Raw genomic sequence first — 21,826 nt, forward strand, 5'->3', positions numbered from 1 at the left:
AGCATGTCCAAAATGCCCCTATTTGGGTGGGAGCAAAAAACGCTATTTCATGTCTGTACTAGGGATGCTCATATCAGTTAATTTCCCCGATTGACAACCGTAGCTTCTAAACCAAACATTAACCGTTAACTTATAAGATTTTAATATGAAATTGTCCTTGAGTAAAAATACAGTTGACGGTTGTCTGTGAACTAGTAAAAACAAAACATTTAACAGCAGCGACAGATCAACAACAGCAGCAGGATTCATACATTATAAGATATTCACGCAACATTACCTTATTAAAATGCACGCGATCGGTCCAGAGGATTAATATCCAAAAAGGGCAGATTGTCTCTGTTTCATCTACCACAGTGGTTATTTCTAAAGCAGGACGCTTTTCAGAAAGTTTTGCTTTTGCGTCGTCTTTCTCCGTTTGTGCAAAAAGAGAGATGTTTTTGGTCATGGTCAGAGGCCATCAGCGAACGTCTGTCCGGATGTGCGCGAGACGGACCGCGTCATCTTGCATGCGCACGTCTCCGTTCAGCTTCCAAACACGCATACAAATGATTTCTCATACAAATGATTACTTTATCAGACCGTCAGGGCAGCAATAATTTGTGTCATTTACAGGACATTCACAAATTACAGATAGAAAAGTGGCGAAATGTCTGTCGGCTCATGACAACACGCACCATGTATTAACAAATATTATTTTTTAATATATATAAATATTTTTTTATTTTAACTGATAATGTTAATCGGTCATAAAATCTTACCTTCGGTTAACGGTTAAACGGTCAATGTGCACTACAATGTACCAACAACACGTTTAGAAAAGCTTTTGGGAAACATTAAGCAGTCAGTCAGTGGCCATGGGCGGTGCTTTGTTTTTGTGATGTCACATTAACAAGAGAATCAAAAAGCATGTCTAATGAGACTGCTTTGGTTTCATGGGGATTAAAAAAAGAAGTAAAGGGTGGATTTTTTCATTGTAGGGTTGTTGTGTTTACACACTGCCAACACACATTAATGTCCAAACATCTTGTAAAAGTGGATTTTTAATAATATGTGACCTTTAAAATTTATTTCACATAATCCTGCAAATTTTATTTACAAACCAGCTCAGAAAATAGGAAAGTAGTCCATTTATGCCTGCAAAGAACACATCTAAAGAACAAATTCCCCGATTTGTGCTCTCTATGTAGTGTTCAATATTTCAGGGCTCAACATAAAGGACTGGGGCAAGAGTAAGAGACGTTCGGGCCAGTAAAAAGTATTGTCACTGCTTCACCCTCAGTCACTAAAATATATTTTCATCAATGTATATTATTTAACATCTTGGAAGCAGACATTTACTTGGGTAAAACACGTCAAAAGAAACAATGCAATATTTTGCACAGTTTGCTGTCAGTTTACATGTAAAGCAGAAAAGTTGGGAGCCTTTTTTCATAAGAACATGTCTGTTCTATATGTATATAATTATATTTGACTTTTGAATTATTATTTTTAAATATGTGACACTGACATTTTTATTTGGGCCTGTATAAAAAATTATCTGTGTTGAGCCCTGTATTTATTTAGGCCAAACCAGAGCACAGTGTCTTTATGACTCATTGCAGCTGCATTTGTATTGCTATCAACAATCAGATGATCTATTTTTAATCTGCTGTCCACATGCTCAGAGTGTCAATGGGACAAATATGTAGGACAGACTTAAATGTGTCCACCACGTTTCAGCCCTGACTCCACATGATCTTTTATTAAATAGATCAGATATACTGTAGAGTGCTTAAGCGCCCAAGCGACTGGAGAAGGAAGAGTACAGCCAGAAAATCAAAAGGAAATATGTCAGTTTGAATTTACATTTCTCCACTGAAAGAGAGCTTTAGATTCCTTCTGGGACACACGCACACAGAGACCTCATCTAGAGCCCACTTCTAAACCTCTATATGCACGATTAAACTATAACATGCAATTCATATCAGATTACTTTAGTCTAAAAAGTTTGATCTTTCTGCAAAACAGCAAAGTGAATCATTGTGTGAGGTTTCACTGTGCCTGCTTTAACAACAAAGCCACAAGCTTGCAAAGTATACACGTTTGCATAAGGGATTTTTACCATCCTTTCGTTTCTCATGGTTTTAGGGCTTTAACAAAAAGTGACTGATCTTTCCCGTACAGATTGCTTAAGCTGGGATCAGATAATGTTATTCAGATCAGACTGTTCACTGATTAACGTCAGGGATAAATCCAAGCTGTTTTGCAAAGCAAACAATATTAGATGATTATATAAATGATGTTTGAATGCACACATATTGTTTCTACAAAGGAAGACACAGATAACAGACAGGTTATCCTGTTATGCTTATCCTAGTTTGAGATCAATATGAACTAAAGGTGTCACGATTTTAAATCGAAATCGGTCAAAATTAAGTCACAACCTTGAACTTCGAATTAAAAAATGGAATCGTCGATTCTGCCACGCCCCCATGTCACGTCCGGTCGGCTTGCCAATAGGAAAAAAACACACGTGTTGAGTGCTGCGAGTCAACCTCCTCTAACTTAGCTAGCTACAGCCAGTCAAAAGATAGCATGGCAGATGCAGGAGACACCACGCGAGCTGCTCTTTACATGGAAAACAAAAAAACATCACGCACCCTCCGCGGTAAGCTGAACTCAATCCGAGCATGCACGCGTGCACAGCAGAATGGCGTCTGTGCCAGGACCGGTCGTTTCTCTGAACTGAGATCTGTTTAAGTTTCACAACAACTTATTTCAGTTGCTTAAGAGTTATGAAAACAGCATTTAAACATGACTTATTGGTGTATAGTCTTACAATCTCATTTGACAATAAGAAAAGCGCATTTTTAAGGTGCAAAGTACTGAAAGATGTTAATCTGACAGGAAGTTTTGTTTTATCAGGTATGTGCGTGTGCCATATTTTTCCACTGGCAGCACGACTAACATGGCAGGGCATCTCCGGGTTCAAGGTCAGATATTATACTTTATAAAAGTCTAGTCTAAAAATGTCATAGCATTTTTTAGTGCTTAAAAAAAAGAAGTAAAAACTGAGAATCGAATCGTGACCTTAGAATCGAAAATGTAACCGAATCAAGGATTCGGAGAATCGTGACACCCCTATTATGAACTATGCACTTCATTCAACATATATACACGCAATGGAAGTTCCCATTCTTAACCTAAGTTCAATTATCACAAGATTTTGAACTTAGGTGTACTTCAAATATAAAGGTGACCCTGTCTGTGAAATCCAGGCTAAAGTCTTACAATTTAAATAAATTTGGAGCATCAAAGTTTGATATCAATCATAGATTTTACGTTTATTTCAATCTTTGCCATGGCCTTACTCAGTCAATATTAAAGATATCAAAGTTATATTTTCACAGGGTGGTATTTACATTATGCTGTATGATTATGTAGAAAACAGTAAATTACAAAGACTATAGCTGGTTAGGTATTGCTCTGGTGGTAGGATCAGTCCAGAAGGTGTAAAAAACAAAACTCACTCAATTTCAAACTGAAAGTCAACATAAAACTACACACCTCTGTCATACCGCCGATAGCATCCGAAGACGCAGATGTAGATGGGCCTTTCTTCCGGTCACTGCTTCGGCTGCGCAAGGGTCCGTGAGTCGGGGGTTGCAGGGGGCTGGCAGACGCTGAACGAGGACACAGGTGAGACTCTGGTAAAGGACACAGTCAGTGGTGCGCAGCAAGGGGACAGCGGGGAAGGGAGATCACAAGCAGTTGAGTGGGTGAGCAAAGCAAAAGATAGAAAGAAACAGAGAAGAAGGGAATGGGGATGATAAAAGCACAAAAAAGATTGTTGCATGTTAGATTGGTCTGAATTGGGGTATCTTGTTGATAAGCACTGATTGCCTCTGGAAGACTGAGTTTGATGGGTGGGTCGGTGTGAGACAGAGAAAGAGAGACATTGCAGGGGTCAGACAACACACTGGTCACCAACAACAACTTTACCGTAGCAAACATTCGCCAACACCAAGCAAGAACCTTATCCTGGATTTTATGTCAATATCATTCAATCATTCACTCATGCTTACATTTCCATTCACAGAGCACATTAATCATAACATGTTAATGATAGACATGGTTATAAAAGCATATCCAGCATCAACAAAAGCAAAATCACTGATAGAACAGAGCACAACAATCAGGTTCCAGAAGTTAAAATCCCATTTATTTTCTCGATTGACAAATAAGTTGTTGTTGTGTTTCATTTCAGTACTGATTTTTCCCATTGCTTAGAACATTGATTTTTTTAAATGTCATTAAAAATGAATGAGAAAATACTTCTAGAACCAAAGCCATTAAAAAGCGAATGATTACTGTGCCAATTTACAGCACATGATGGTAATAGACATTGAAAAAAGAGATGTACTGTATAATGTGTGTTGGTGGAGGTGAACTGAGGTCAGCATGGAGGGCTGTCCTTAGGAATAGGTCAGCTATGACAGTGGGATTTCTGTGCTAATCCTTACACCATTATAATTAACCCTGACTGTTATCATCATGGAAAACCTATTAATGTAATTGATCCATAAGATGCTGATTCATCCCACTCTCAATTGTAAAGGCCCAGATGCCTTCAGATTAATTAATGCTGATAATCTACAATAGTAAGCAACTGCGTGATCATTAAACCCTTCCAAACAACAGAAAGCCAGAAACTTATAGTATTACTGGTTATCAAAGAACTGGGACTTGATATAAAGTGATTTATATGCTGGTGGTTTGGTCTGTAGAGACCTATGTGCTATTTTGTGTGAAAGCGGAGGACTGAAAACAGCAAGACGCAGATGCATTCCCTCATGCACAAACACGATCTGGTAATCAGATTACAAAAGATCCCTCAGCAAAGCAGTGAAACACCTTGCAAATGTTTATGTGTGCATAAGAAAAGAAGAGTACAGAAAAGACTAGTGATGCACCGAAATAAAAATTGATGGCATCAAATAATATGATCAAATGTTCAGGTGTACATATTGTGTAATAGCGACCTCTAGTGGTAAAAATCTTACATATTGTGGCTTTAAAGGTATGATTTATGCAAAAACAAAATCTGTCATCAGTAATTCACCCTCATGTTGTTTAAAACCTGTGTGAAATTCTTCTGTGGAACAAAAAAGAAGATATTTTGAGAAATGGTTTTGCATGAATATAACCGAAGTCAACATCAAACTAGCTTTCGTGTTTCACAGAAATGACATAAGGGTGAGTAAATGATAAAAGAGTTTTTGTTTTTGGCCCATACCTTTAAATTTTTTAATATATATAGCATTTTTTTGCATCCTAATTTTTTAGTAATAACAATGCATCTCTAGAAAAGACTGCTCTTAACCGTGTGAGTACAACTTGATGCAAGTATATGCGACATCACGATACCAAACGCCAACCACGCACCCCTTCAGAGCGTCCCATATCTACACACACGTTGAGGGTTTCGGCAAGAGCGTGGCCCACTTATATTTCTAAGGTTACCTTGGGCGTCGGTTCCATCGGCGGACAAGGCCGCAGCACTCTTGCTTCTAGCTAGTGAGGCCTGGGTGGGTGTGAGCAGGCGACTGAGGACGCCGCTGTCCATGGGGGTGGCCAATGAACGGCGAGCTACAGACGGTGCCCATACAGAAACAGAGCAGACAAAAAGGAAAAGAGATGGAGAGGTTGAGAAATCAAAAAACAAAGGAGGAGGAGGGGAATGACACCAATGTGATTTAAAATGCAAGAATCGACAAAAAAACAGAAGAGAAAAGTGATTGTGCGTCAAACGTAAACAGTGGACAGCTGATGTAATCAGGGTGAGACTCTTAATGCTGGAGAGACAAAAAAAAATTGTGAGATAGGGAGGAGGTGATTGGGAACGGGACCATAGGGCTGAATATAACAGGGAGACATAGAGCTAAGACTAAAGGAGTAACATAAAGGGGTGGTTTTATGGACAGGTATAATTATCCAGAGCTAGACCTTAGTTATATTAGGACATTTAAGTAGTTTTTACAAACAAAGCTTACTGGTGTGCATCTTGAGACAAAACAATGGCACTGATTTATGTTCGGATATGTTAGTACAAGGTGTTTTTTTTATTAAAGGGATAGTTCACCCAAAAATGAAAATAATGTCATTAATGACTCACCCTTATGTCGTTCCAAACTCGTAAGACCTCCGCTCATCTCCGGAACACAGTTTAAGATGTTTTATATTTAGTCCGAGAGCTTGCTGATCCTTCATTGAATATCCATGTACATCCAGAAAGGTAACAAAAAAAACAGCTGGGGCGCACCAGATAACACGTCAGCCGTTTGTACGTCATCCCCGTCACTGCAGTCACGTGACTTTGGTCTCACCCATGCGCTTCACAACAGACGCGGAAGAGAAGACAATGCTGAATAAAGTCGTAATTTTTTATATTTATGGACCAAAAGGTATTTTCAATGCTTTAACGCATTCTAACTGACCCACTGATGTCACATGGATCACTTTGATGATGTTTTTAAATACCTTTCTGGACATGGACAGTATACCGTACTTAGTTTTTAATGAAGGGTCAAACAAGCTCTCGGACTAAATATAAAACATCTTGTTTCATTTTCTTTTAAAGATCAGATGGGGACCCATAGATACCATAGATATCTTCGCCTTGGGCCCCAAATTTGCTAAATCCTCAACTGTGGGTAACATACTTATGCCGCAATAGTTAGCCTGTCTGGAACCAAGCTGAATTAAACCACATCACGCATGCATTACATTTGAACGGTCCCTACACTAATAGGATTTTGTTTCTCTCTCCCTGTCTTGTCCTCGACCCCGAGGACAATGAGACAAACAGACCCAGTTCCGGTAAATTTGAAGGTCGGCACACCTCAGATCTACTGGCCGTCCTTCAACGTGATACTCAGCTGATGCCTGACCAACGACCACCAGCAGAACCCGCTTAATCTCCTTATCCGTTTACATATATATATATATATATATATATATATATATATATATATATATATATATATATATATATATATATATATATATTAGTAATACGCTTGCTTATAATGTTGATTCTTGTCGCAGCAAATTTAGCTGATTATGCTATCTGTATTATGTTATGCTATCTGTCGATTTTCTGTGCTTATCACTGCTTCTATTAATGTAAAGCTGCTTTGAAACAATTACCAATTGTGAAAAGCGCTATATAAATAAAATTGAATTGAATTAAACTGTGTTCCGAAGATGAACGGTGGTCTAACGAGTTTGGAACGACATGAGGGTGTAGTCATTAATGACATTTATTTTTTATTTTTGGGTGAACTATCCCTTTAAGAATGCTCAAACATGCATTTTAGTCTGGGATTAGATTAAGCCCTGTCCAGGAAACCACCTAATGGCTTTTTTTGAGAATTTCCACCAGACAAAAGTCAAATGTTTTTAAAATTACCATTCATATCAAATAAATTATGGCAAATATAACAGATTGCATAAAGCATTTGACTACAGTGCCTGGTGCCTACTACAGTTTTACACAATGCATTTTTTTGTGTCAAACTGAGCCAAGATTGATACCGTTGGCATACTGCAAAACTGTGGCAGCAGATGACAAAGTTTAAAATGACAGGTAAAAGCTATTGTTGTGATGTTTGTAACCCATTTACAAACACACATGGGAAAACAGAAAAACAAGGAAGTAAATATTTAATGTCTCTTCTGAATGATCTGTTTATCTTCTTTTCCCCTTAGGTACTGTATGGATGCACTACACATTTCCTGACTTGTGAACTGGGTTAAGGCTGTTATTAAGAGTCATTACTGGTGAGGGAGAACTGCACTTAGCAGTGTAACCGAAAGAAAATGATAGTGTCTATCTAAAGATGTCCTGCATACATATGGATGTTAGGAATACAAGAAACAAGGAAGAGCTAAGTTCAGGTCACTGTTAAACCAGGCAACACTTCGAGTCTGTAATACAAGAGTCACAACAAACACACACACAGACAGAAAATTGTCATGGTACCAGGCTGCCAAGCTCCTTTTGGCAGCGTAAACAACACTTGTGTTGAACAGAAACAAAAACACATTGTATTAAGATAAAGAGCTCATTTCTGGAGAGCAGGTCGGTGAGAGTTATCTCTGTAACAGAACGAAGAGTCAACAAGGAAAGCTGAATCAGAAGCTCAAGCAGCGGTAGGCATCAACAGATGGACAGAAAGGAGTGGTTGTCCTTTTTAAATCAGCATCTCGGCAGACTGTTAAATTTCTGAATGTGTGAATTTGATGCAGTGTGAGTAAAATGTCAAGGCAGACACAAACATAGGAAGAAAGACTCTGCACATTGAAAAACACAGGTTATACACAGACCAATCCTGTTGACCCCCATGCCCCACCCCTCTTATTAACACAACATCATGCTCTGCTGGTAGAGTTTGGCTAGTAACGAAACAAACATGAGCAGGGTGGGCCGGTGAAGCGTGCGCATTTTGCGCTTATTAGTAAACACGGCAGACGAGAGAAATGTCCCAGTTAGGACATATGCACCTGATTCGTTGGCTGTGGTTTTCTCTGCTTTGGTGGTGGGCTGTGTTTTAGCCCCTACTCGAGAGAGGGAGGAGCTTCGCTTCTTCAGGATTGGGCCTACAGACAAAGTGGACAGGGCAGCGTTATAAGAAAATTATAAAAAACTGGAAGTAGGGCCGCATCTATGTAGTGCCATTTGTTATGTTTCAGTGGTGTGGTAGTCTCTGCATTATAATTGTGATTTTTGGTGTACTTATGCTAGGTGTTTGTTTAATTATAACAGAAATGAGAAAAGCCTCCGTAAGCTCTCTGTTTAATTTATATTTGCATAAAGGACTGATGATATAATCTATATTATACGTGGATGCTCAGTGAATGTATCAAAGAGGAATAGCAATTGAGAAGGGTTGGGAGTTGGGCACCTGTCTTTTCCACCTGAGGCTGCTTATGCGCTTCTTTAGGGGCCTGAGGGGCATTGCTAGGCAACCGGTTTAAAGATGAACTTCTCCGCTTTGAACCTAAGGGACAAAAGAGAGCTCAACACCTGAATCAGAACATGAGTTTTACTCGAGCCCAAAAGTGATTCAAAATCTCTCAAAAAGTAAAATAAGCACAGTGTACTGCAGGGAAGGAAATGAATGTTACTCCAACACAAACAGCGTTCGGTGTGAAACAAGTCATGGCCGACTGCTCCTGTTAGCAGGAAAGGAAACTGTGGGGAAAAACAGCACACGTGCAATAATCTGCACACTGACGGCCGATTCAAATCAACACAATGCTGAATTTGCATTTGAATAACATTAGGAATGAACATTATTGACATGGATGTCATTAACTCTTTCCCCACCAGCAATTTTTTTTTTTTAAACTTGCAAGCCAGTGTCAGTATTATTTTTATGATTTTCACAAAAGATAAATTTTCTGAAAATGTTCTTCTTTGAATATACAAACATTAAATAAGAACAGACCCTATGCTTTTTATCACCTCTCAAACATGGACAGGTTTCTTAAAAAATACCAAATTTTAAACAAAAAGCTGAGATAATTGCATTTTTGTCAGAATGATGATCTAAACATACACAGAGTACTTTGGATCCATAAATGCTATATAATTTTATAAGGTGGGTAAGAGTGCCACCTAGTGCACAATAGCGGAAATATGGATTGCCGTAAAAACTCGTCTTTAGCAGGAAAGCGTTTTCTCTTAATTGACGTGATAACGCGTCAATGGCAGGGAAAGAGTTACAACAATACAGTTTGTGGATGTGTCCGAGGTAATCGCTGACCTTGTAAGTGTCTGCTATACCGTACTTTTAATTGATGTCACAAATTGTGGATAAAGGAAAGGCGGGAGAGGGCAAAGATGGACACTTACTTTTATCGGGAGAGTTAAGGAGGGTGGCAGAGGATGAGGAGAGACGCTTGTTGATGACTGAGTCAGTCTGTTTCAGGTTCATAGTGGAGGAAGAGCGCTTGTCTATAAGGAAGGGCAACACACACACAGGGACAGGGGGTGGAATTAGTGTTATTTGGAGTAGACAGGGTTTGGTGCTAAGCAGTGGTTAATTCATAGGCTGGTTTGTCTATATTATAGGATAGGGTAACAGCTTAATATTAAATGGAAGTACATTTTTTATTAATTATGAAGCAAAATAATATAATTGCAATGAAGAACAACTCTGGCCAACATCCAACCCTTTGATTACAGCAATATAAACAATACATAACAAATGTTAACTTATAAAATGTTATTTATAAAAATGACATTTCATCAGCATTGTATAACTGACTATTCTAACCAGCAGACAACAGTAGTGAGTCCATTCAAGAAAGCCAGACTTTACACAGTTAGTAAACACTGAAAAAGATCCATTACATTTAAATGTACAGTAAGTGAACAAATACATTGACTAGTGAAAGTCAGCCATCAGTCAAATCAACATGCATACCACGGTAAGCACTTCGGAAAGAACAGTGTGTGTTACAATACTTGTGCCCTGTGGAAACTTTAAGTGCAAGCTGGGAAAATTGTTACATTATCAAAGACTGAGAAAGTCGATAAGAAACAGCCAGTAAAGCCCCAGAAGGTTTGTGTCACAGCACCAGTCAGATTAGTGCTCATATGGGTGAATATAAAAGTGGACAGTTTGTGCCAAGTCACGCTGTGGGCAGGCAAACGGTATAAACCTTGTGACGTCTGACTCCTGGGCGGCTTGGAGACTGGAGAGGCAGGGGAGATTACTATAGCAACCGGGGAAGAGGCGGAGCCACTGTCAGCCTGTCCTGTGGGAGGGGCAGGGAAAACAGGTCGCTATCTGAAACTGACTCTGCATCTCTCCATACAATGAGAGAGAGATTGTAGGAAAGGAAGGAAAAACAAAAGTCCCTTTCACACATACAGTCCTTACTGGTAAATTGCATTGAACAGAACCTTTCTGGTAAATCAGTGCTGCCAATTTACCAGTAAGAGAGGTTGTAAGATTACCAGTTATTTACTGGTAAGCGCTATGTGTGAACGAAGAATAAAGATTACCAGTATTAGAACGGATGATGTCAGAGCACCCTGACACCTTCAGGGCCAATCATAACGTTTCAATACAGATGACAGGACAGGTACTTTTAGGACAAGCAGCCATACCGTTTTTGTTGTCAGAATCTGAGAGTCCACCCCAGGACCATCTCTTCTGTCTCTGCTCTACTCGCTGGCTACGTTCCAGGGTACGTCTCATCACTGCCACATAGTGCTCCTACAAACAACCACACAAACGCTTTGTTAGACAAATAAAGCATTTTACATCATGTCTGAGCTGTATGGCAGTGGAGCGTGGTGAAGGTGTGGGTGTAAACACAAAAAAAACTCAGTCCATGATTCCATGGAGAAACTGAACAGGTCACACGACACCTGCTGTGTCTTACTAAAGAAAAAAAATCCCTGAATCATTTTACACTTGTTTCCCATAAAAAACAGTGTTATTTATGCTTTTGACGTGATTTACATGCACCATCATGCTCCTCTTTACAGTCAGGACAGAGTGTTAAAGAATAAAATCATTCAGAAAAACTTTCTATAATAATCCTTTATTAAAATGCAAACATTTTAAGTTTAATGATTTTATTTTATCTTAAAAGACAGCTGCTTATGTAGTCAGAAAAGCAGCTATATATATATAGCTTTTGTCAATTGTAAGCTTTTTTGATAAACTCAATGCTTCTCATGTTTAAAAAACATTTCCAGACAAGATCTGTCTAGGATAAACACAAAACATGTGACAACTGAATTGTTTAGCATGCCTTTAAACTATTATACTCATTGTGTATGGGATCATACAGTCCTTTAGGAAAAGGCTCTTTGACATCTAAATAATGCAGTGGGAGGTTCATGTACATTCATCTGCGGTAGATCACAGCGTTACCTTTTCTTCCTCTAATTTCTGTTTCCTCTTCTCCTCCACAGCAGATCTCCTCTGTTCCTCCTTTCTTCGCTGCTCCTCCAGCTTCTTCAGTTTCTCCTCCATCTGTCGCTCCACCTGCAGCCGGGCCTTGCGCTCTCGCTCGAGAAGCTGGGACTTTTGGGCAGCTAAACAGGTCACATAGGGTGCATGTAAGCAAGTGCACATTTATTTGGGGTCATTTCCACAATATGCGTTATTGTATAATAATACAACGGTGTGGGTTGTTGTTTAGTCTTTTTCACCTTGTTTCTTGTCCTGCTCTTCTCTTCTCTCTTTAGCCACTCTGAGTTTGTCGTCTATTTTCAAGGCTGCACCATCAATGACTGACAACAAAAACAAACAGTATTGCGTCACACCACTAGCATATCAGGTGAAATCTGAACACTTCCTGGGATTCAAAAAGGCTCTTGGCCGATTGCGCTAGCATCTGATACACTGATAATCCTCTTGCATGGTATTGCATGAGGCTCAGGTTACAGATTTTGCTATGATCCCAGCACACCTGATATAGTAACAATGAGTCATGTTTGTGAGGACACAGTAAAGGAAGTGCCTTACTGCCTGAGGTGGTCATGTGACAATACACTATCCGCATAACCAAACAATGGTAAGACTGCAGAAATGTCTTTGTCAATTGACAATACAGGAGTTGATAAAGAATTACATTTGGATCTAAGAAAATGAAGGATAAACAGGAATGAGATTTTCATGCTATTAAACCTTTCAAATCAGTAATAAAGCTTTTAAACAAAATGTGCTAAGCTATGTAATGTGTTGGCAGTCAGGCTTTCCTCAGTTTTCAACTTTTTAGTTTAAATATTATTTGGTGTGCGTCACCAAATAGACTAACACTTTCATTTTGTTTTAATGTGTATTGCCAAAATAAAAAATAGAGAAGGTAAGAAAGACTATATGTTACCTGGTCTGGCCTGGCTCTTCGTGTTGTCTGGAGCTGTAGGGGTTGGGCTGTTTCCTGCCTGGCTGCGCCGCTCCTCTGCCTGCGCCTGTGCAGCCGCAGCTGGAAATGCCACAAAAATGCACAAGGATCAATTATAACTACTACAATGACAATAAAATGCACAAAACCAGTATAAAGCATAGTTTCATTTCAAAGACGCCCCAATGCAGGATTGCTTGATTTTGTAAAATCCTTTGGATTTAACTCCGGCACAATGTTAGTATGTTCAGCGCATTGCTGACCCATTGCCTGTGCACATCAAGATTTCATTATAGACATATTATTGAGAAGGAGCAACAAAATAATAATCCTGTTGTACTCCTACCATTAAAAAAAAAAAACTTGAATGCTCTTTATCAGTCCTGAATCCTTTAGGAGAGTAGCGGAAGGAGAAAGGAAGGATATGGAGAAAAAGTGATCAACAAGTTTATGTGCCTTTGTATAAGATTTTCCTTCCACAAAGTGTCTATGTAGGAGGATCAGAGAGGCTGTTTGCTGAGGAAGCATGTGATGTCTGAAAACCAAAATCCTGCTGAGAGATCTTTAGCTGATAAGAGGGCAACACTGTGCCAAACACTATATTTGGCTGAGAAAACAAACCTCTCTAGCTGTAGCTTTAGCTTATACCCACTGATGCCCATTGGGAAAAATTAACAATTTCTCCTCGTAATCCTGTGGTACACTGTAGGATTGCAAGCCCATGCCCTTGCTTGTACTTTAGTGTAAATGCCCATAAAACTCAAACACAGCACAAAATTATGAAGGAAAAAAGATCCACCGGATATCTGACAGCAATAAAACCGTGGAGGTTATCTGTTGGTGGAAACTTACATCACTAACATAAAGAGCTCAACAGCTGACAGAGCTTAAAAATCATATCTTGTCAGCACTGGATAAGCTACAAAAAACCGTATTTAAACTGTAAAAAGACTGAATAAATAAAGCATTAATGGAAATGTTTTTTATTGGCTGATTGGCCAGAAGCTATGAAACAGAAAAAAAGCTCTGTTCCAATGAATGCCAAGATCAGAAATTAAGTGTTAGAAATTTAACCGGCAATTGAAATACAGTTGTATGTGTATCGCAAACACTACAACTGCCAAGTAGCTTGCTTTATTATACATTCATATGCAAACTGTATTAAAGTAAATGTAGAAAGTAAAATATAGAAAGCTCTATCAAGATTCCTTTTTTACAAAGATTGAAGTCAACTGAATAGCTTTGGTTTATCCACTACTTTGTGTTAATCCCTAGAGCACGAAAGTGTTGACAGGCTTGTGTTGCTAGCCAAAAACCTAAATGTTTTTATTCATCCTTTTTTGTCCAACCCAAACTTAGAAGTAATACCAAGCTTATGTTCCTAGGGATGGATTCTTGTAATTTCCATATGACATTTAAGATTCGCAGGACCAGAACAAATTATTTTAATAGCACCAGCAATTTTTTTTACACCGTATTCCAATGTATTACTTCTTAATACATCTGGCTACTTTCTGCATATGTAAAATATTTAAGTAACTGAATGTTGTAGTATATGCTTCTGGACCCTTTGGCACTTGATTAGTTTACTGAATGAAACACTTCATTCGCACACACAATAATTGGATTTTGAACATTTGATCGAAAATGGAATGGAATGCACTTTCTTCTGATAACTTAAAATATCTCTTCGCTGTGTTTTAACATTTATGAACTTCCATAATTGTGGAGCAGGATCCCTGTGACTTTAAAATGTTACTTTTACCTTGTAATTTTAAACTGCAAGTAAACTACGCTTACATTCTCTTGATTTGTACAAGTACAAGTGCGCAAACATGTGTATGTGTGTGTGAGTGTATAAAAACACTACTAGTATCAGATTGATATTAGGGATGCGCCTATCGTAATCGGCCGATAACGGCATTAAATGACGCGATCGGCACTCGCTAAATTTGCCGATCTCATGAGCTGATCTTTCCGTTTACTTTTGTCATCATAGCGTTCCTGATGCGGCTGCAATTAGAGACCATTTTACACAGTGCAAGCATTTTGTAACCCGTTGCTCATGTGTGACGTGCAGATTTGGATTTCTCTCTCTGCCTTTACAGAGATATGAATATTTTCTATGAGGACGTGCTCCGGTCCTCAGCGCGATGCGTCTTCACATCCCTATCAAACAGCGTATACAACACATATCTATCGCGGACAATTGCATCCTCGTGCCTAAAGTTTATTACTTGCATTCGTTTTAAAGTTTTGAAGGTTTAAACTTCCATTTTCCTCACAGCTGCTCTTGTTTGCGGACACCCGCCGCACGCATACACAGCAGCCGGTCATCAGTGCACGTGAAGAGAACGATCTCTCCCACGTCTTAAAGCTACAGTATCCTAATTCATCTCTCAATAAAATTACTCTCTGCTCATCAGTGAAAAACTGTTGTACTTCATACGAATGCGTGTATATTTAATTCATAAAGTAAAGACTGTGAAGTGTTTTATTTTAATTACTTATTTTAACAGACATAAACCTTTTTAAAAGGCATATTACATTTCACTTTGCAATAAGAAATATTTGTAGTGCTTATTTATTTGATTCTCTATCAAAACAATAATTTACCTAATTTATAGTTAGTTTCATTTCTACAAATTGTGCAAACTCTGCTAGATCATAGATAAAAGATTCCCATTCCACTGCCATTCTGTGATCGGCACTGATCGGCAAATCATGATCTTGGTGATCGGTAATCGGCCACAAAAATGCTGATCGGAGCATCTCTAATTGATATCGGCTGGCTGATTTACTTAAGGTATTGAAATCGGATTGGTAATGGAAAAAGTGGTTTCAGTACATCTATATATCTTAACAGAAAACTATATAAAAAGTTTATGTAAGGTTTGTATATACAACTGCCCACTTTCCATATAACACTCTTGGTAAGAGGCAACGCAAGAAAAAAACGCATGAAATAAAGATTACATAACATGTTTCAAACACTTTCTTAAAAACGCAAGAGCCTGTCTTAGACCATTCAATCACTTCTCTCCTGTGGTTTCCATGTGAAAGTCGCATAGCAATCGTTGCTGAGTGATACTCAAGCTAGGTTAAGATCAGACAGCACAATCATCAGATAGCAGGACATAACCTTCACCACTGGCTCATGATTACTGCACCACATTCAGGGCACTTAAATCAATGCCGCCTTAAATCTGCTACATTTTCAAGAGACTATAATAGCAGTCATCATGACCACAATAAGTTATAATGTAACTTCTGTTTCATGCATTTGTGAAGAAAGACAACCAAATTTAGCCTACCTGCTCAGATGAAAGCCTGTTCTTCATTCTACAACAATTCTGGCTGCGGAGAACGCACTCCGCTCTATGGTTATTCGCTAAGAACAACAGACGGATCGAACAAGACTATCGAAATTTAACATTATTTTACAAATAACATGCCGCTTTAATACTTCATTGTTGACTGTGCAAAGGTACGAGCTTAATTAAACAACACTTCACAAAGACTGAGCTACTGCTTTACTGTTTGCCGTTAAACAGCCATTGGCAGTTATCCGGTTCATTTTCCACAGAGCACAGCATATAAATGTTCACCGCTTTGTTTCGTTCAGCTCTGTTTAAAAAAAAATAAAGTAGGCTATACAACAGGAAGCGGTGGGGCATTAAAAACAAACAAACATTTGAATAGCATTTATTCAAATAATTATTGCAGATCGAACATTCGAATAGTCGTGCACATCCCTTATTATTTCCCTAAATTCATCCACTCTGATCAGTGTAGGACCATGACACTAAATACCCATTTATACAGGGATGTATTTTTTTATGGGAACATATCATAAATATCTGCCTTTTTCATGTTTAAGTGGGTCCCCAGTGCTTCTATCAATCTAGAAAATGTGATAAAGAACATCCAGTAACTTTGTTTTGGTAAACAAAGCAATGTGAAAAATAGCTCATTAAAATTTGGCTCCCCTTGTGATGTCAAAAGAGGATCTTATTATAATAATACCGCACCATTTATCTGCACTATCCAACCACAGCACTGCCATGTAGTAGAGAGAGAGAAAATAATTGACAGCACAATTGAGCTTTAATTTTAACAAACCACCATCATGGCGTTCGAGTTCGATTCCCGGCTCGTGGTAATTTGCCGATCCCATACCCCTCTCTCCTCCGGGACATAAAAAAATACATAAAAAAAGGACACACCCCAAAACGGCACATTTTTGCTCACATCTACAAAGTGGCAGCTTCAACATGCTATAATAAATCATCAGTGGAGTATTTTGAGCTAAAACTTCTCATAGTTACTCTGGGGAAACCAAAGATTTGTTTTACATCTTAAAAAAAGTCTTATGAAATGTCCCCTTTAAATGCATTTAGTTTTGCACACCCTATATAGCTTGAGTTTTTCTACTTCAACAAATGACAGGTCCAAAATAGCAGTCGAAGAGTGGGCTGGGTAATTCCTATTGAAGTGAAAGCACCATCCCAGTACACACCTGCACCAGACAAATCATTACAATAGGCTATGTGTTTACACTTTAGGCAAGCTCTATAACAAATTTAGCTTCTCTTCTCGTCTCTTCTAAAAGGCTCGGGCTGACCAATGAGGAGGACAGAGATCTATCTGAAGAGCGCTCAGGCCATAGTCCATTATACCCACTGAATATGCAAACATCATCTGAGTCATACTCATGAACCTCACACCATGGGCTCTGTGACACACGCCATGCAAATGAACACTGGGCCCACAATGGACACACACAATGGGGACATTATCTAGACCAAGACCTTGCCACCAAGGCAAATACATTCATGATATAAAGACAATAAAAGCAACTCATAATTAGTCTTCATGATATGCATTCATTGGCCAATAAAAACTAATGTTTCAATGAAAAAGACAAGCACATACATGGTAGGTAGCATGTAAATCGACTATACACAGCAGCAAGACTTGGACTGACTATCAGGGGAAATAAGACAATACCTGGTATCATAGGCTGAACACATATTAGTAACCCATTTTTCACCTATCCCCCTGGCGGATGTGCTACCACAAATAAACTTTAAGTTTGTGGGAAACACTGATTGAATATAGGTGGTGAATGAATTTCGGACGTACTACATCCGCCCGTGCTCAAAGATCATGTGACATACATTATCAATATCATAACAACAAGTTAGCAGTTACCTTGGAGGATGTTAAACAAGTGCAATTTAAGCACAAGGAACAACTGTTTTTCTTTTGCATTTACACAAATGAATTCAGACATACTACTCACCTCGCTAATTTTCACCCACTATACAGTATGGAAGTAGGAGATTTTGGATGCAGCAAGTAAGTATTGTATAAAGTTCCATGCAAATAAATGTAAAAAGAAATATTGTTGTATGTTTCTGCTAGGGTTGGAGAATACTGACTAAAACTCATATCTCTGTAATTTTGGAATCAGTGGCGTTATATGATAAATACTAGGGCCATTAATGTTATGTACAGCTTTGTTATGTATGTTATGTATTATGGCTCTTTGATTTGCATCAAGTCCTTATCAATATAAAATGACTATGTTTAAGTCGTAACATGCATTTGAAAAGGAAACACTCGTGAAACATAATTATTATAAATACGGTTTATTATCATGAAAAAACCATAAAAAAAGATTTGAAAAACAGCGATATAAATATGCTCATAGGCATGTCCTGTAGCTGCATGTGTAAATTGTACTTCTTCTGTGGCGCATATTGAGTTTCTTCATGAAAGCGCCCTCTGGCTTTTGGATTAGGGCTGCGCAAATAATCAAAAAAAAAAAAGAATCACAATCTTGATTCATAAATAAATGCAATCTTCATTCTAAATGACAGCGATTCAATTGCATATTGGTGTTGTTAAAAAATATCAATATTTAGACTCAGCAAACACCACCTCGCTTTTTTTTTCTTTCAACTTGATTAGTGGTAAATCGGCATCACATACTATTCAGATGGAGCAGCATTTACTACACAAAGCCGTAGTTCACTGACAACATGGGCCATAACAAATACATATCGCAGGCCATACGTCCGGGACAATTAAAGGAACACGGCCACAATTTGGAAATGTATTTTATTCACCGTATCCCCCAGAGTTAGATAAGTCCATACATACCTTTCTCATCTCCGTGCATGCTGTAACTCTGTCTGACACAGCCCCCCCTAGCTTAGCACAAAGACTGGAAGTGAATGGCTCCAGTTAACATACTGCTCCCAATAAGTGACAAAATAACGCGAACATTTTCCTATTTATGCAGTGTTTCCGCTATATACATTCAACCGTGGCGGCCCGCCACTCCTAAAACATCCCCGCCACGCCTGCGGTTGTGGGTAGAAGGGATACAGCAAACGAAATCTTGTTGGATGAGCACTGTTTTATCCTAATCCTTTTACCAAACCCAACTCTAAACACAAAATTTCACACGATTGTAGGATGTATTTGTATCTAATTTAGCCAGAACCGCTGTTTTCATCCTAATAATCCTACCTTCAAATCTAATCCTTAACTTTTCGGCATTTGCTGTATCCCTTCTAGACAAAACCCACAGCGGCAGCTCGCAAAAAAGCTACCGAAATGTCCGCTCTGCGAGACTGGCTGTCTAGAAATAAATTCCTTTCTGGATTTGCGTTGTTCACTCATTTATAAATAAATCTCCTAAAATATCATAATTTCCTCCATGGGTTTAGTTTCATGCACAAATAGATTTAAATCAACAGAGGATTATTAAGCTACGTTTCTGTTTTGAGAAATAATAATAAAATAAATAAGCCTATACGAAATATGTTGCACTTAAATAATTATTAAATTGACAAAACGAATAAAAAAATATTTGAGTTTCTGTTCTTTTTTTGTGACGCGCTCTAAAACCAAACCAGCAGAAAGCACGTCATGTTTTTAATGATTATAAATAAGCACAAGGTTTTCTCCTTATTGTGAGTTTACACAAATAAAAATACATCATTTGAAGTTTCGAATGTTGTTTTACTTTTATCTTTATGACTATAAATTTAGGGTAATTTAAGCTGCAAGGTCATCACGCATATGATGTTCACCGGCGCATATCTACACCAACACAGCGCAGGGCTGCGAGAAAAGACATTATTAAACTTTTGATTTAACATATTACGAGTTTTTTGGACATTCATTTGGAATCACTGTACTCATATTATCAACTTATCTGGCCATTAGTTATTCAGTATAGGCTATAAGCGCAGCGCGCTTCTGACCGCTCAGCTGTCAGTCAATCGTCTGTGCTTTAGATCGACACTCACAAAGTTTCACATTAAATGATAAGATATTTGACTAAAAACAAAAGGCTAAATACTGAATACTACTTATATGCGACTGCAAGACATTAATAGTCGAATCTGTTTGTAAGGAAACTTACATTATTCCCGTGGAAGAGAAGAACGTTGGTAATAGAAACTTGAGGCAGACGGTGAGACTGTTTTATCTGTTTTCAGACAAAACAGCAGGGTCGGGGTACCCGCGGGTAAACCGCATAATATTTGATCTAACGGGTGTAATAGGCTATTCGCGTGTCATTTGTGTTGTAGATGCAGGTCGGGACTCAATAGACAAGAGTAAAATGCGGGTCTAACATCCAAGACCAAAATTCGACTCGTTTTTAAATGTCCCGTGCTTATTTGTGTTTAAGATCTGTCTGAAGACCGGTAAAGGTTTATATTTAACTGCGCGATTTGCGGTGTGACCGGCTCGGGGTCACAGTCTTTATGTCAAATGGTACGGGTGTGAAATAAAATTGCTGCTGATGTCGGATAACTGGTCGGTTGTTCTGTCAATCACAGCGGTGTGGATTATCAAACAGGACTGCATGACTTTGTAACAGCTCTGTACGCTAAACACGAGGACGAACTTGCAATGCACACTACATTAAAACTACAATGAAATATCCGAACTACGTACGTAGCTGTGTAACGTTTTTTTAAGAAAATACAGTTTAGATCAAACATAGAAAAGCAATATGCTATAAATATAAGGAAAAGTAAATGACAGCGTGAAAATTATAAAAAAAATACATGTTAGTTTACTGTAGCCTATATTCTACATTAATTTTTTTTTTTTACATTTATAATCATCATGGGCGCCCCCTGCCGCCACAGCTGAAAAAAATCCTAGAGGAAACACTGTTATGTGTTGTGATTTGTATAGTCACACCATGTACAAATAACAAGGTGATATGAGACACAGCCATCTTTTAACAGTATACATACTAGTGCTGTGTTCAAAATATCGATATGACGATACATCGTCATGGACGCCTGACGATGCGCGCATCGATACAGCACCTTCCGTATCGATTCGGATGTACTTTTGAAAGTAATGTGACGAATTGCTGTTGATCCGCGATCCATATAGAAAGGACGCATGTGTCCCGCAAAGTAAATAGATTGGAAGGTGGCGGGGTATACTTTCACTTTGCGTGTCTGTCTCGCTGGCGCACATGTCTGCATAGTGAGCCGCGTACTCGTGCGCGCGCTCTCTCTCTCTCGCGCGCGCGCGCATTAAAGTCACTGAGTTCAGTATGAAAGCACAGATATCTTAGCCTATACTACTGCAAAGGGCTTTATTAGCCATGCTCTTATAAAACAGTACTGACGCATTTGAGAAGAAACACGACAAAGATTTGCATGTGAAAAGTGTATGTCTAGAGAAGAGATACAGAGCTACTTCCAACTATAACTGTCACATTAATAATCTGATTTCTATTAAATAGTATTAAGTCTGACTGCATGTTTATAGATATATTCATAGATGTAGAATAATGAGAGACAAGAGTAAGGCGCCATCTTTGTAAAACTGCTTTAAAAAACCAAAGTTAAGTACTAACTCTGGGATT

General features: G+C 38.5%; 1 protein-coding gene across 13 annotated transcripts in view; it reads right to left on the minus strand.

The window, feature by feature from the left end:
* Window positions 1–21,826, minus strand: part of map7d3 (MAP7 domain containing 3) — a 37,426-nt gene that overhangs the window by 8,578 nt on the left and 7,022 nt on the right. The window contains exons 2-11 of one of the 13 annotated variants that reach the window (XM_065271849.2): window positions 12,895–12,993; window positions 12,218–12,298; window positions 11,937–12,100; window positions 11,162–11,270; window positions 10,711–10,806; window positions 9,899–10,000; window positions 8,946–9,041; window positions 8,545–8,640; window positions 5,503–5,628; window positions 3,547–3,662 (exon numbers count right to left, since the gene is read on the minus strand). In XM_065271849.2, coding sequence (XP_065127921.2) covers window positions 3,547–3,662; window positions 5,503–5,628; window positions 8,545–8,640; window positions 8,946–9,041; window positions 9,899–10,000; window positions 10,711–10,806; window positions 11,162–11,270; window positions 11,937–12,100; window positions 12,218–12,298; window positions 12,895–12,993 — 1,085 coding nt within the window. Of the gene's footprint in view, window positions 1–3,546; window positions 3,687–5,502; window positions 5,629–8,544; window positions 8,641–8,945; window positions 9,042–9,898; window positions 10,001–10,710; window positions 10,807–11,161; window positions 11,271–11,936; window positions 12,101–12,217; window positions 12,299–12,894; window positions 12,994–21,826 lie in introns of all 13 variants that reach the window. The other 12 variants (XM_065271848.2, XM_065271850.2, XM_065271853.2 and 9 more) reach the window with 12 other exon arrangements.

Source organism: Paramisgurnus dabryanus, chromosome 16 (assembly GCF_030506205.2).
Source record: "Paramisgurnus dabryanus chromosome 16, PD_genome_1.1, whole genome shotgun sequence".
Lineage (NCBI taxonomy): Eukaryota > Metazoa > Chordata > Actinopteri > Cypriniformes > Cobitidae > Paramisgurnus > Paramisgurnus dabryanus.